This window comes from Petromyzon marinus, chromosome 3 (assembly GCF_048934315.1).
Source record: "Petromyzon marinus isolate PM22_M1 ecotype Great Lakes invasive population chromosome 3, UKy_Petmar_22M1.pri1.0, whole genome shotgun sequence".
Classification (NCBI taxonomy): Eukaryota; Metazoa; Chordata; class Hyperoartia; order Petromyzontiformes; family Petromyzontidae; genus Petromyzon; species Petromyzon marinus.
In genome coordinates this window covers 15,602,342-15,616,087 of record NC_133669.1, presented here as the reverse complement: position 1 = coordinate 15,616,087, position 13,746 = coordinate 15,602,342, and the positions used below count along the sequence as shown (strand labels likewise).

Below are 13,746 nucleotides of genomic sequence, written 5' to 3'. Positions count from 1 at the left end.
TGGCTATATGGTGAAATTTACTTTGAAAATAAATGTTCATGAGGTGATATCACATGCTAGCTTAGTTACCTATTTTTTATGCTCACATTATATACTTCTTAAAAATGAGATATTTGTTTATATTTTATCATGCACAGGTTAACTAGGCTCCTTTCTACATCAAGATCCACTGACAAGCTGCCTGGGCTGGGCCACACAGGCCAGATGGGAGGACAGGAGTCTGGCCTCCCTGGGGTCATACTTTATTATACATAGACATGGGACGTGGTTGAGTTTAATGGCTCAGTAATGTACAACTTTGTTATAGAACAGCAGTAACAAAGTTGCAGACAGGGTTTACCACAGAAATTAGACCCTTTATCCTGGAGAAATCCGATTAGCTATGAAGCTCTTTTTCACAGATGTCCAGCATGGGTGGGTCAGAAAGGTACAACAACAAGCAATACAAAAAACGATCGGAGTGCAAAGTATAGGAAAAGAAAGCTTAATTACGAAAAAATAAATACATAATTTAGATAAAGTATATACGTTACATTTGCATAAGTACAACAATTTCCAAGCTTGGACAAGGCGGCAAAACAACAGCAAGAACAATCCCGGAACACACACAATCCCTCAATAAAATTGCACATTAAAATTGAACTATCGATACACTGGTAAGGATGAACGTTACAAATTACATTGGCAAATGTAGTTGTATCCAGCACTAATCCTTTGCTTCAGGATATTTTTTGAAAGAAGATTTACAATGTTAAGGGAAGAAATACAATGTTAGTTCTACAACGGCAAAGGCTTTGTCACCTATTCCTATTCTTGTTCTTGGGATAGTTAAAAGGCAATTAAATAGACGTCGTAAGTTTCTTGGGTTTGACAATGGGGTGAATGAATTAACTGGGTAAAGCGCAGATTTGTGAATAAGGATTTTATCGATGAGCAGGGTTCCAACGGAGATTTCTTCTTGCAGCAAGTAATGAGATTGGATTTCAAGTATAGGTCACAATGGTGGGTCCTGTATGGTACATCCACTGCAAATCGACGAGTAGAATGATAAAGCAGTTTTTGTCTGTTTCGTGTTTCATTAGTAGCTGATCCGTAAGAAGTGTCACAGTAGTCAAAAAGTGGTTCGAAAATTTGCAGGCACAATCGAATGGGAAAACAATGTTTGTTTCTGTATCGAAAAACTTAGTTTTTATTTGATTTATTTTAGATGTGATCAAAATGGCGCTTGAATGCAAGTTTTGAATCAATCAGTAAACCCAAGTATTTGAAGCACTCCTTTTGTTCAAATTATGTTGTTTCTGATATCCGTAATAGGTGAAGGGAATTAAACTTAAAATTTGTTCAAAGAAATTGGCAATATCTTCGGTTTTTTGGGGATTAAGGAGCAATTTCAGTAACGACAATTGATGTTGAATTTAGTCGAAATCGTGTTGGAGATTTAGTTTGACTTAACACAGGATGTTATGCAACATATGTAGAGTGCAATAACGCTATACTCGGGAAAGTACCACGGTTTAACTTGATCTTCAGAGTGAAGGAGGTGGGATTAACTCACACATTGCATGTGGCGAACTCGGGAGCATCCATGCGGTATCCATCACGAATCATCCTGTAGAATTTCCCATCCACAGCTATGTCTGGGTAAGGGTTTTCACCTGCGCAACAAAAAAACATGCATACCAATGGTAGTAGCGGTAATGAGGTTGGGGAAGAGCTTTGGGTGATTTTGTACATTTGGTGATTTTATATATTTGGTAAGCAGTAATCACAAGTTAGTGGACGAAGGGAGAGAGACTGACAGAAGATCATAAATCAGTGCCAGTGATATCAAGATCAGGGGTACGTGACACAGAAACGCTGTACGATGAATACACAAACTCAACCTTTGAGCTGAATACAGTGATTAAGGCTGTAGGCTGGGAACATTCAGTGTGCGAGTTCAGATGACGGTGAGATCTGAGTATCTCTTGCAACATGAGATGGGTTTTACTTTTCAAGGTGATGAATGGATGTGTTGTTACTGGCAATACACTGAATGTTGCAGAAATTAATTTTGTGAAGAACTTTGATTATTGGAAGTGGGATCCTCCCTCTTAGCCACTACAAAACTAATATATATTTTTACAGAGAATAGGACATACAGTCGTAACATATATAAAAAGCTAACTTGACGCACTTGTCTTTCTTTTGTGTAAATATGTCTTTGCTCATGTTAACTAGCATATTCGAACAGTGCAATGTCCTTTAACTTCCCACCCTGCATAGTCCTATAACTGCCGCCACTGCTGATGGGTCTTTGGCTGGCCGTCTTTGTAAAATAGCTATTTAACTCAATGAGTCCTAACATCTGAAACAATGTATTTAGTCTGAGTCTTGCTTATTGCCTCCCCGCTGCCCTGTAGCTCACCAAGAGAGAAGATCTCCCACAGCAGAACACCATATGACCACACATCACTCTGGGAGGTGTAGAGGCTGTGGAAGATGCTCTCTGGGGCCATCCACTTCACAGGTAAGCGGGTCTGAGACACAGGGACACACGGGAACAAATACACATGCATACATATCTAGTACTAATTGTGAGTGATGTGAATTGTAATGGTAATTTAGAAGAGCGAAGCATCTTAAAATATAGGTGAGTCTATGCTTAGAACTATACAAATCTTAATACCAATATTTTTGAATTTGGCTCGAAAAAATGTTGACTCATAAAATGTTAGAACTCTTGATTTAAAACTTTCGTGACTGCAGTAATTCATATTCTTAGTTTTTTCGGTAAAGTCACGTTGAAGAGAAACAACAAAATAACAAAATATATATAAAACAATAAAAAATTCTCACAACGTTTCGGGCGCAACACAAGCGCCCGTCATCAGGTGGAACAACCACAGCAAGAAACAATTGCTGAAGTGGGCAAAAGGGGCTGCTGGTAACAAGAGGCTATATAAGTAAGACGGGGGGGGAGCCAGGGAGGAGAGATAACTGTAGTTCGGGGTGGGGGGGGGCTCTTATTTTAAATGCATAATGTCTAGTCTGTGACGTGACATAATGGCCATCCACTTGTTCAAGTTCACCGTCCCGGTAGATCCATACCTATTCTTAGTTTTTTCGGTAAAGTCACGTTGAAGAGAAACAACAAAATAACAAAATATATATAAAACAATAAAAAATTCTCACGACGTTTCGACCATAACTCAAACGGTCATCATCAGGTGTGTCGGTTTGCATAAATTTATTTTGAAAACGGCATATTTATTTATTTATATTTATATAAAAACGTCGTGAGAATTTTTTATTGTTTTATATATATTTTGTTATTTTGTTGTTTCTCTTCAACGTGACTTTACCGAAAAAACTAAGAATATGAATTACTGCAGTCACGAAAGTTTTAAATCAAAATTTAATCGCCTCTACGGGGAGGGTTTTCACATAACTTTAAGATCCTTCAACAAACTCCGGGATAAGAAAGCTCAGCTGATCGAGTCTCTCACCTTCCTGAAGAGATGCCGCGACTCTGGGGTAATACCAATCGCATTTACACTCACCTCTGCTACTGTAACTTCTTCTAATGCGAAACGAATTCTTTTCAAAACTAGCTTAGCTCTTATCTCAGAAAAAATTAGACTTATACGCACAGAACTAGATCAGTTAGACAAGACACTCTACAAATCACACTTATCATTGACGGCAATAATGTCCACATCGGATTGGGAACATGTAGACAATATGACTGCCTCTTCAGCTGCTACTATGTCGACCAAATGTAAGGAAAACCTGATTTCCAAATTTAACCTCCTCTTAAACAAAAGACCGGACCCACACACCAAAAAGTTAGACGTTAATAAAGTCGTAATTAATCGCAGTAACAGTTCTATTTCCGATGGTCTGAAATCCGTTTTAGCTAAAGGTCTAAACTTTGCAGTCACACCTAAACACATACCAGTTAATGATATAATTGCCCAAGTAGACGTTGCTCTCAGGGGCCTGGGTCACATCGCTGCAGACGTAGCAAGATCTGAAATCGCTGCAACCCTCAAAAACGCTAAGATGCCAGCTAGCAACCTCAGCAAAGATGAGCGTTTTGAATTATATAAATTAAAAAAGAGGAATGATATTGTAGTTCTCTCAGCTGACAAAGGCAATGCTACTGTTATCATGGATAAAATAGAATACAACAACAAAATTAAAGAATTACTCGACGATGGTAGTTATACAAAAATAAAAAGAGATCCCACCAACAGCCTCGTCACACAAACCAACAAAATAATTTCTGATTCAACCGCATTAATTGATCAATCTAAACAGTTTTCGTTGAAACCTTCTGCTGCCAGGCCACCAAGATTATACGGCTTACCAAAAATACATAAAGTTGATACACCTCTTCGTCCCATAGTCTCTACTATCAGCTCCCCCACCTACAAACTAGCTCGTTTTTTGTCTGAAATCCTGCGTCCTTTCACTGGAAAGACCACCTCTGCGGTACAAAATTCTACTCACCTGGTATCAACAATCAAGGGTATTTCCCTGTCCCCAGACGACCTGCTTGTCAGTTTTGATGTAGTTTTCTTATTCACCAAGGTTCCTGTACCTGACACCATTGCAATCATTGAAGACTTGGTTCATCAAGGACTAAACACTGAGGTACCCCCCCTGGTGAGACACTGTTTAACCAATACATACTTCACTTGGAATGGAACTTTCTACAAACAAACTGAGGGCACCCCAATGGGCTCCCCCCTTTCTCCAGTTATAGCTAACATTTTCATGGAGAAATTTGAGACTGACGCCATCCAGACTGCCACTCTGCGCCCAACCTTATGGAAGAGGTACGTGGATGACACTTTTGTCATCTGGCCACATGGCCGGCCTGCTCTAGACCAATTCTTCGACCACATCAATTCCATACACCCAGCCATCAGATTTACCATGGAAGTCGAAATAGATGGCAAGATACCTTTTTTGGATGTCCTAATTAAAAAGAGACCTGATGGTTCAATGAGCCACTCTGTCTACAGGAAAGCTACCCATACGGATGCTTATCTGAAACCGGATTCCCACCACCATCCATCACAGAAGAATTCTCTCATCAAGACTCTGTATCATAGAGCCCAATGCATATCCGACCAGGAACACATAAGCAGTGAACTCAAGCACGTACACCAAGCTCTTAGGGCTAATGGTTACTCCGACTATACAATCCGCAAAGCTATCACTCAAACCATGAAGAAGAACCCTCTTGAGGAGCCTTTCAAAACCATCACTTTACCCTACATTGCTGGGATCACAAAAAAGATCTCCAAAATCTTGAATAAACACAAGATCCAGGTCCGTTTCAACACATTACATAAAATCCGTGATCTGGTTCCGTCTGTAAAAGATGTGATTCCGGACATACAATACCCTGGTGTCTACAAACTAAGTTGCCTCTGTGGTAGTAGTTACATTGGAGAAACCAAACGCCATATCTCGGACCGCATTCGTGAACATAAAGCAGACCTTAAACACGGTAGGACCAACACCTCGGCCGTAGCAGATCATTGTTCTAATTCAGTAGGCTCACATGCCATTGACTTTTCCAAGACGGAGGTTCTTTGTAAGCCATCTGGCTTCCATGAGAGATTCGTTCATGAGGCTATCCACATATACAAACACAGAGACAATTTCAACCGAGAAGATGGATTCTATCTTAGCAATCATTGGAAAGATTTGATAAATCATTTCAGTTCTTGATTGATTGTTCACGCTTACAGTGCCTTTCAGACAGCATACATAAAAACAAATTTCGTCTCCCCCCTCCTCTTTTCAAAAAATAGATGGACTAGTCCTGGCAAACTGCCATAGTTGCGCGTGACGCAAACGTTATTTTTTTATATAAATATAAATAAATAAATATGCCGTTTTCAAAATAAATTTATGCAAACCGACACACCTGATGATGACCGTTTGAGTTATGGTCGAAACGTCGTGAGAATTTTTTATTGTTTTATATATATTTTGTTATTTTGTTGTTTCTCTTCAACGTGACTTTACCGAAAAAACTAAGAATAGGTATGGATCTACCGGGACGGTGAACTTGAACAAGTGGATGGCCATTATGTCACGTCACAGACTAGACATTATGCATTTAAAATAAGAGCCCCCCCCCACCCCGAACTACAGTTATCTCTCCTCCCTGGCTCCCCCCCCGTCTTACTTATATAGCCTCTTGTTACCAGCAGCCCCTTTTGCCCACTTCAGCAATTGTTTCTTGCTGTGGTTGTTCCACCTGATGACGGGCGCTTGTGTTGCGCCCGAAACGTCGTGAGAATTTTTTATTGTTTTATATATATTTTGTTATTTTGTTGTTTCTCTTCAACGTGACTTTACCGAAAAAACTAAGAATATGTTAGAACTCGTACTGATTTTTAAACTGCCTAAAAAAGTTGTTTTAATCGACGGGTTTTCATTGTAATGCATTAAATTTTAAAATCTGATTTTGAATTATGCTAATACATATATTTGGCTCGCCTAAATTTGTGGATACAATTTTTGCACTTTTTATGACATTTCATGACTCAAAATATAAAATCAGATACAGAAAATCATAACTTGATGCATCGGGTATTGTTATGATGAGTATATAACTAGCATCAATATAAAGCGGGCAAGGAACACGGGGGCACAAGAGACAATGGGAGAGACGCAAGCAGAATGTGGAGAGGCAGAACCACACAGATGGTTTGATCACTGGTTGTGTGAGCGCACATTTCCCCGGGTGATGTAGTTGTCGTCGCAAGTGATGTCACGTGCAAGACCAAAGTCGCAGATTTTGACGACGTGAGCGGTCGACACCAGGACATTACGGGCAGCCAAGTCCCTGTGCACACACTGCAAATACATGAAACCGAACAGCAACATGACCACTCTCTATGTGCTATGAATAAGGGTCATTATTATTTGTGCCTTGTTGTGGCAACATTTGTCGCTTGTTGTAGCTTGGCTCTCCAACACACCGGTGTGCTGTACTAGTGATGAATTGGCGACGTTCTGTTTACGTGGCAACCCTTACTAGTTGGCTGTGTTGGCTGGCGGCTGATTTTAACGACACATTTGTGTATTTACACGATCTAACCCAAAAACCTCTATTATGGACTGACAGTAAGATGGGCAGACAACGACGCATTAACGTACGTGTCTTGAGGCGAGGAAGGCCATTCCCAGTGCAACTTGGTGAGCAAAGCTCTTGAGATCTCTGAGCTCAAGGGAACGATCCTCTTCAATGTCATCACCACCATCGCCACCAATAAGGCTATCTGTTGAAACACCCACAGCACACAACTCACACGTAACTCTCACAGAGGATAATTCTATGGTTCAGTACAGTTTTCTGAAACCTGTTATATTCTTCCTCGTCTGTCGACCTACCCTTATTACCTGCACGTCTTTATATCGCCTTTCAAAACTGAGTTTCCTTGACGACCTGCCACAGCTTTACACCTCCAGGTGACTCAGCTCTGGGGAACTGATCACCTACTTTTGTATTAACACCTGAATATAACCCACAGTTGTTCAACTATACAATTGATCACTTACCATGTTCGGGCCTGTGTTGCTGATCGAGATTATATTCACCAAAAGTCCCGTTGCCTTTTTTCACAACTTTCATTGCTTAAAAGGTCACCCATCCACTTTCATTTTAAAATATTTATTTCGAAGTTATATTAAAATTGCCATGACATGGACAAAGTTACATTTGAAGCTCTACAGATTGCAGTGCATCACCCTGTTATAGAATACACCAAGGAGATTATGTCACGTAACTACTTCTAAAGTCAATTCAAAAGACCTCTCCATCCACACTGGAGGCACATCTTTACACGGCATGCAAAAACAATGCCCATTTCACATAAATTATACCAATTATTTGAAGTCTCAGAGCTGTAATAAACAAAATTTAGTGTCATGTTTTTCTGTGTCCAGTCATTGGTAACCAGGCCAAGACCATTATCTCACTGAACTTGAGAATTCAGATATATAAACGGAGCATCTCAGCGGTGCCGGTTTAACACTTTGATACCTTTCCCATCCAGTCACCTCACCCATTCCTTTTGTTAACAGCTCCACTTGTTACCTGTTCAACTACTTAAGGATGCTCTGACCTGGACGTTGACCTATTAACATCTGATAACTACTGAGTCTGCAGTCCTTAACCTCCTGTACATTATCTCGATTTGCATTGACAAACAATAGCCAATCTGCACCGTTCATGATGTTGATCACTCATCATTTTCTGCAGGCCATCCATGCTCCCTGCCTTTGCAGAGCTCGCTTGCCATCAGTATTGTGCTCGTTTCTCAATTTAGCAACATTTTCTAAAGTTGTTTTTAGGTGCCACCTGGGCTGTGATTGGCTGGGAAGCTTGTTGCGTTGCACTCACCTTGAGCCAATGCCCTGGGCAGATCACGAGCCGACAAATATTCACTCTCTTTTGTGCTCCTGCAGAAAATCCAAACAGCAATGGAAACTTTTATTCAACCACACTAATATGCTAGATATTAGTGACTGTTTCTTCAAAAAGAGAAGCCTGGGATGTGTAGACACTAGTCTGTTTCTTCAACCAGGTGAGTGTCCCTTGAGATTAATTATGTCGTGCAGGGGCTCTCTTGTCAAGCTGGGCATGGAATAATGCATAACTTGATTTAAAATTATTCTTGCATAACAGGCATTTAATATTAGAGTCGGTTATTTATGACTTCTGCAAATCATGGTGAAGACGGAGGCCTTCTCGCAGCCCGCTTATTATGCATTTTCATGTTATCTTAAACACAACTAACATCGTAATTTAAGCGAAATAAACAGTTGAAGTTATACAGTACAAGACACCATGCATGGAATTCTTGCAATTCTTCACCACTATCAGTCTCCTCACATGATGCAGCCTCTCCAAACTATGCTTATTTATCATGCTGATTATAGTGATGATAACAATAATGTATTGGTCCTGGCGGTGGGGATTTGAAATCGGGTTCTAAAGACTTAGAGCACCGTTGCCCTACAAACTGGCCTGTGTTCCAGATACATTTACAGGGGATAGTCATAAACAAAACACGCCAAACTGCAACCTATCTTTAAAACATGTGTTCTCATATGCAATGTTTTTTTTTATTTTGGTTTACCCATTGGTGATAGACTTGATGTTCTTGTAGGGCTCGTCCTTGTCAGTGTCTTCGCCGTTGTAGATGGAAAAACTTGTCCGCTTGCGACGCAGAAAGTTCAGGAGGTCCCCATGGGGGCAGTATTCTGTGACGATGAAAACTGGCCCTGTAGGAGATAAGGTCACAGCAATTCTGGAAAGAGTCTCATATCATTAGAGGAAATAGCCAATGTAGCATGTGCCTGAAAAAGTCTCAAGACTCGTCGAAGATTTTCTGCACAAAGGACAATATTATTATTCGTTAATGAGTATATCGTATAAGTAGACAAAACTTTATCCGGCACCGTTTTCTTTAAATGGTCAATGATTAGCACCTCCAATTAGTACGGTTGGCTACATACAGTGCGGGAGAAGTTCAACATACATACATGCAATGAAAGTCGCCTGCGGTATTTTTTCATATGAACAGGTCATTCCATTATTGGTTGGGAGATGGTAGCCTTCTCTGGCCCACCTGTTAAGTGCCTCATCGCACGACTAATACGATCACTTCGACCTTTTTGAAAATCGTGTACTTCAGTAAAAATGTTCTTGCTGTGGTTGTCACACCTGATGATGATTGCTTGTGTTGAAATCGAAACGTCGTGATTTAATTTATTTTTATTTATTTTATATTTTATTTTTCATCTACGTGACTTTACCGAAAGAACCAAAGAGTATGCTCCTATATCACTAGGGTCTGAAGTCGTCCACTATTCGTCCCTAACAGCAGAAATTGGTATGCCTCAGATAGTTTGTATCTGGCTTTATCTGACTGGAGCCATTTTACAATTGCACGTGGGGGTGCTGGTAGATATCTTCCTCTGGCTCTGGTGATCACATCTTGAATCTGGAGATACTTATAGAACTGAGAATTTGGGAGGTTGTACCTGGATCTAATACATTGGAATGTGTTAATGTGGCCATTGTCTGCCAGGAGGTAAACGTGAAACGTATTTAAATAAGTATGAGCACAACCAGAGCATGTAGTTAGGCAAGGTATCCAAAGGCACAGGTTCACCGATTTGCCAGTCTACCACATGGTCTGGTGATGCGACCTTATGCTCTTATTTTTTAACATCACTTTTCTAACTGAATTAAACACACATTTGATTTTAGTTGTACGTATTTTTTATAAGAACATTTACATTATTTGACTTATTTAATGTCCAAAAGAGCTGCTGTGACGTCATCACCACAAGACCACGTGATATATGGATGCATGCAAACTGATTGATGCAAAACGCTGCATCCGATCACATGCACCAGCTTAATTGGCACACGAACAATGTTTCTTGTCAGCGTTATTCATATTTTTTTCAAGGTAACCTGTCCATAGGTCCCTGAATCCTGGCTTATTTGGTGTTCTGCTTGAAGGACGTTTTACTGCAATGTAATTTACAGGTCCTTTGTTGATCCAGTTCTGGATGAAGACTTCCCCTCTGCTGTGTCAGTCTTAGAGGTTATTTTATCCATAATTCACCATGCTGGTCAGTGGGGGTTGATGAAGGTGGCGCCCAGGATCGGTTCACAGATATCACTCACCAATGGTAGCGATGGCTGGGAATCTAACTCAGGTCACTGGTTTTAAGGTACAATGCATTTACCCACTGCAACATTCCTACATACCCACATCCAAATCAATCTTTAAAATGTCTTGTGCCTCAGTGAGGTTTCCTGAGTAAAAAGATAAAATATACTGCTATTATTACACCACTCGATTAGGATGGCAATCGAAATTAGTGCGACCACATTGGTGGGGTAGCACTTAGGGAGACACTGACTTGAAATTGTCAATTTCCTGCATTGTGACTGAGCTCCCGAGGGCTGGAGATTCTCGGTGATCTCTCACAAATGTTTTGCTTAGCCTCCACTCTGTCAATGGTTTAAAATTCGAAATGTGATGTATTACACAATGCTATTTACTGGAAAATTATGCCCAGCTATATTGCAATAGCAGAATATAGTTTACACACATTGTAATGATTGAATGCAGATAGCTGTGAAACATTTGGCGATTATCTCAATGGCATGCAGGAGAGAGGCACATTTTAAAATCACATGTTCTCACCTCCAATAGTACATGCGCCGATGAGGTTGACGACGTTGAGGTGATATCCCAGGTGGCTCATGATCTTCAGTTCACACACCAGGGCCTCCATCTCTGAGGAATGTGCTGTGGCTGCCAGCACACAGGTAGTATGTGACATATTTTGTATGCTTGCACTTTTGTGATATATGCTAAGATAATGTTCATTGTAAGAGGATGTTTCAATAAGCAAATAAACCTTTAACGATTGTGTAACCTACTTGAGACAGTGTGAGATGACGGGGAGAGGCAGGCAGGAAAGGTTCATGGAGGATATTTAAAATGGTGAAGTTTAACTGGGATTTGATTGGGATTTGATTGGAAGCTAGTGGAGAGATTTAGGTATTGGGATGAAATGGCCTTGTTTGTAGGTGTGAGAGGTCCGGTCGTGGCATTTTGGATCATCCAGTTTGTAGGGGGGGGGGATTTGTTTAGGCGAGGGGGGAGAAAGTTGCAATTGTTGAGTCGGGTTGCGATGAAGGCATAGATGAGAGTCTCAGTGGCAGCTGGGTAAACGAAATGATGGATATGAGTATCTCGTGTGGTGTGCAGATGGCGCTTGCAAATTTGTCACAGTCAAAGCAAGGTTTGGAGATTTGCTGGTCTCCTACCACCAGGGAACATCAACACAGCAGGGCTACTCCCTTCCACTCCGATCGATTGCCTCCTTTGTCCCCCACCACCATTGATGATCAATCTTCCACCACCCACTGCTCAAACCAACGCACAACCCATCTTGTACGCATTGAACAATTCACTCCCCAGAAATGCAATACATCGTCACGACTAACAAATCACTATAATATTCAAGAATATATTCTTATTTTATTGTTTCTGATATTTTCTGTATTAATTTGTACCATTGTGTTCACTCCATTAGCCTAAATCTCACACTAACATTTCCTTTGCTTATAATTAGCAAAACATGCCAAATTACATGGTAGCAATAAATGTATGTATGTACTGTATGCGTCGTTAGTTGCTGACTAGGGCTTGAATAATTCTCTCCCCCCCTTCAACAGACCATGAACTACAATAATTCGTAGTTGATATTGGATTCAATAATTTACTGTCCCCCCCCCCACCCCATTGTGGTGAACGCAGTGGCCTCTAGTCGCATTAGTGGTCACGTGAACCCATCGTATACAGGACATACAAATTGAAAATAATTGATTATTACATACACGATGCTAATTATAATAATTATCATGAGTGTATTGAGCCAATTATAATGAATGCTGAACATCTTCCACATTGAGAGGACAAACATCCGTCCAGCCGCTGTGACAGGAAGGCCAATGTCGTATGTATGCATGCACGTTGAACTTCTTTCGCACCGCACGTAGCCAACCGTGCTAATCGGAGTTGTCAGGGGCACCTTTCAGCATCTTGACGGCCACCTTCACGGGCTGCTCGTCCGACGCTTCCAGGCAGTGAATGTGGGCCTCTACGACCTGGCCGAATGCTCCCGAGCCCAGGGTCACACCTACTCATGACAGACATCACCAGGCGGCATTAGGAAGTAACGGGTTACTAATATCAGTAGGAATGTAAAGATGATCCCCTCCTCCTTTGTGATTCCGTGAACGGTCAATCATGCAGGTTCACAAGCCGATTCCGCAAGATTTGCTTTCATCTCATCTTAATCATCAGGTATGTGCGTATACAACTCGTTTTTTTTCCACCCTTGTTTTCACAGGTGTGGTCTCTCCTTTAGCCTGAATTTAACATTGGGTTATAAGTTAACATGAGGTGCTAAATTATCATTAGAAGATAATTTGTATTAGGAATGGCATGAAAGCATCAGAGCCGAATTAAATTGAATTATAATTTCAGCTGAGCTTCCTAATCCTAATCGTTATTGCTCAACTTTAAAATGCTCATCGATAAAATATATTATAAAGTGCAATGATAATTTATACAGACATTACTCTTATAGAACTGTCTCTTATAACGCGGTTCCTAATAACTCCCTTTGTCCCGTGTTGCTCAGCGCATATATGGCAGGAAGTAGGCGTGGTGTTGCCAGTAGTGGGTGTGTCTTTGCCCATATATGGTCTTGTGGAACCTGAATCGAGGTGTCTTTTGTATTGATTCTGCTCAGCTAAGTTCGAGTATTGATTAATCGAGAGTTAATCACTAGATCGATTCATTGGAGATCCATGGATCGAGTAAGCCCGTTGGTAAGTATAGCTTCCCACGGAACGTTTGTTTTACGGCAGATGGTGGTTCATCTTACACAGGCTCTGACCGAATGCACTTGTGAGTAAATAACTACCCCAATAAATATTATTGGTTCTTTCGTCAAAGTCACATAGAAGGGAAATAATACAAATAAAGCAATAAAATTCTGTTTCGTTATTATTTCATTATTTCCCTTCTACATGACTTTATCGAAAGAACCAATAATATGAATCCCTGCAGTCACGAAAGCTTTAAAACGAAATTTAACTACCCCAATGAAGCTCTCACATCGCCCATAGGTAGA

General features: G+C 40.6%; 1 protein-coding gene across 1 annotated transcript in view; it reads right to left on the bottom strand.

Moving 5' to 3' along the window:
• LOC116955069 (macrophage colony-stimulating factor 1 receptor 1-like) overlaps nt 1-13,746 on the bottom strand; it is a 40,681-nt gene that overhangs the window by 2,415 nt on the left and 24,520 nt on the right. Inside the window, exons 12-19 of the mRNA XM_032976027.2 lie at nt 12,637-12,744; nt 11,241-11,351; nt 9,153-9,297; nt 8,414-8,472; nt 7,168-7,289; nt 6,742-6,864; nt 2,408-2,519; nt 1,556-1,655 (exon numbers count right to left, since the gene is read on the bottom strand). Coding sequence (XP_032831918.2) covers nt 1,556-1,655; nt 2,408-2,519; nt 6,742-6,864; nt 7,168-7,289; nt 8,414-8,472; nt 9,153-9,297; nt 11,241-11,351; nt 12,637-12,744 — 880 coding nt within the window. The remainder of the gene's footprint in view (nt 1-1,555; nt 1,656-2,407; nt 2,520-6,741; nt 6,865-7,167; nt 7,290-8,413; nt 8,473-9,152; nt 9,298-11,240; nt 11,352-12,636; nt 12,745-13,746) is intronic.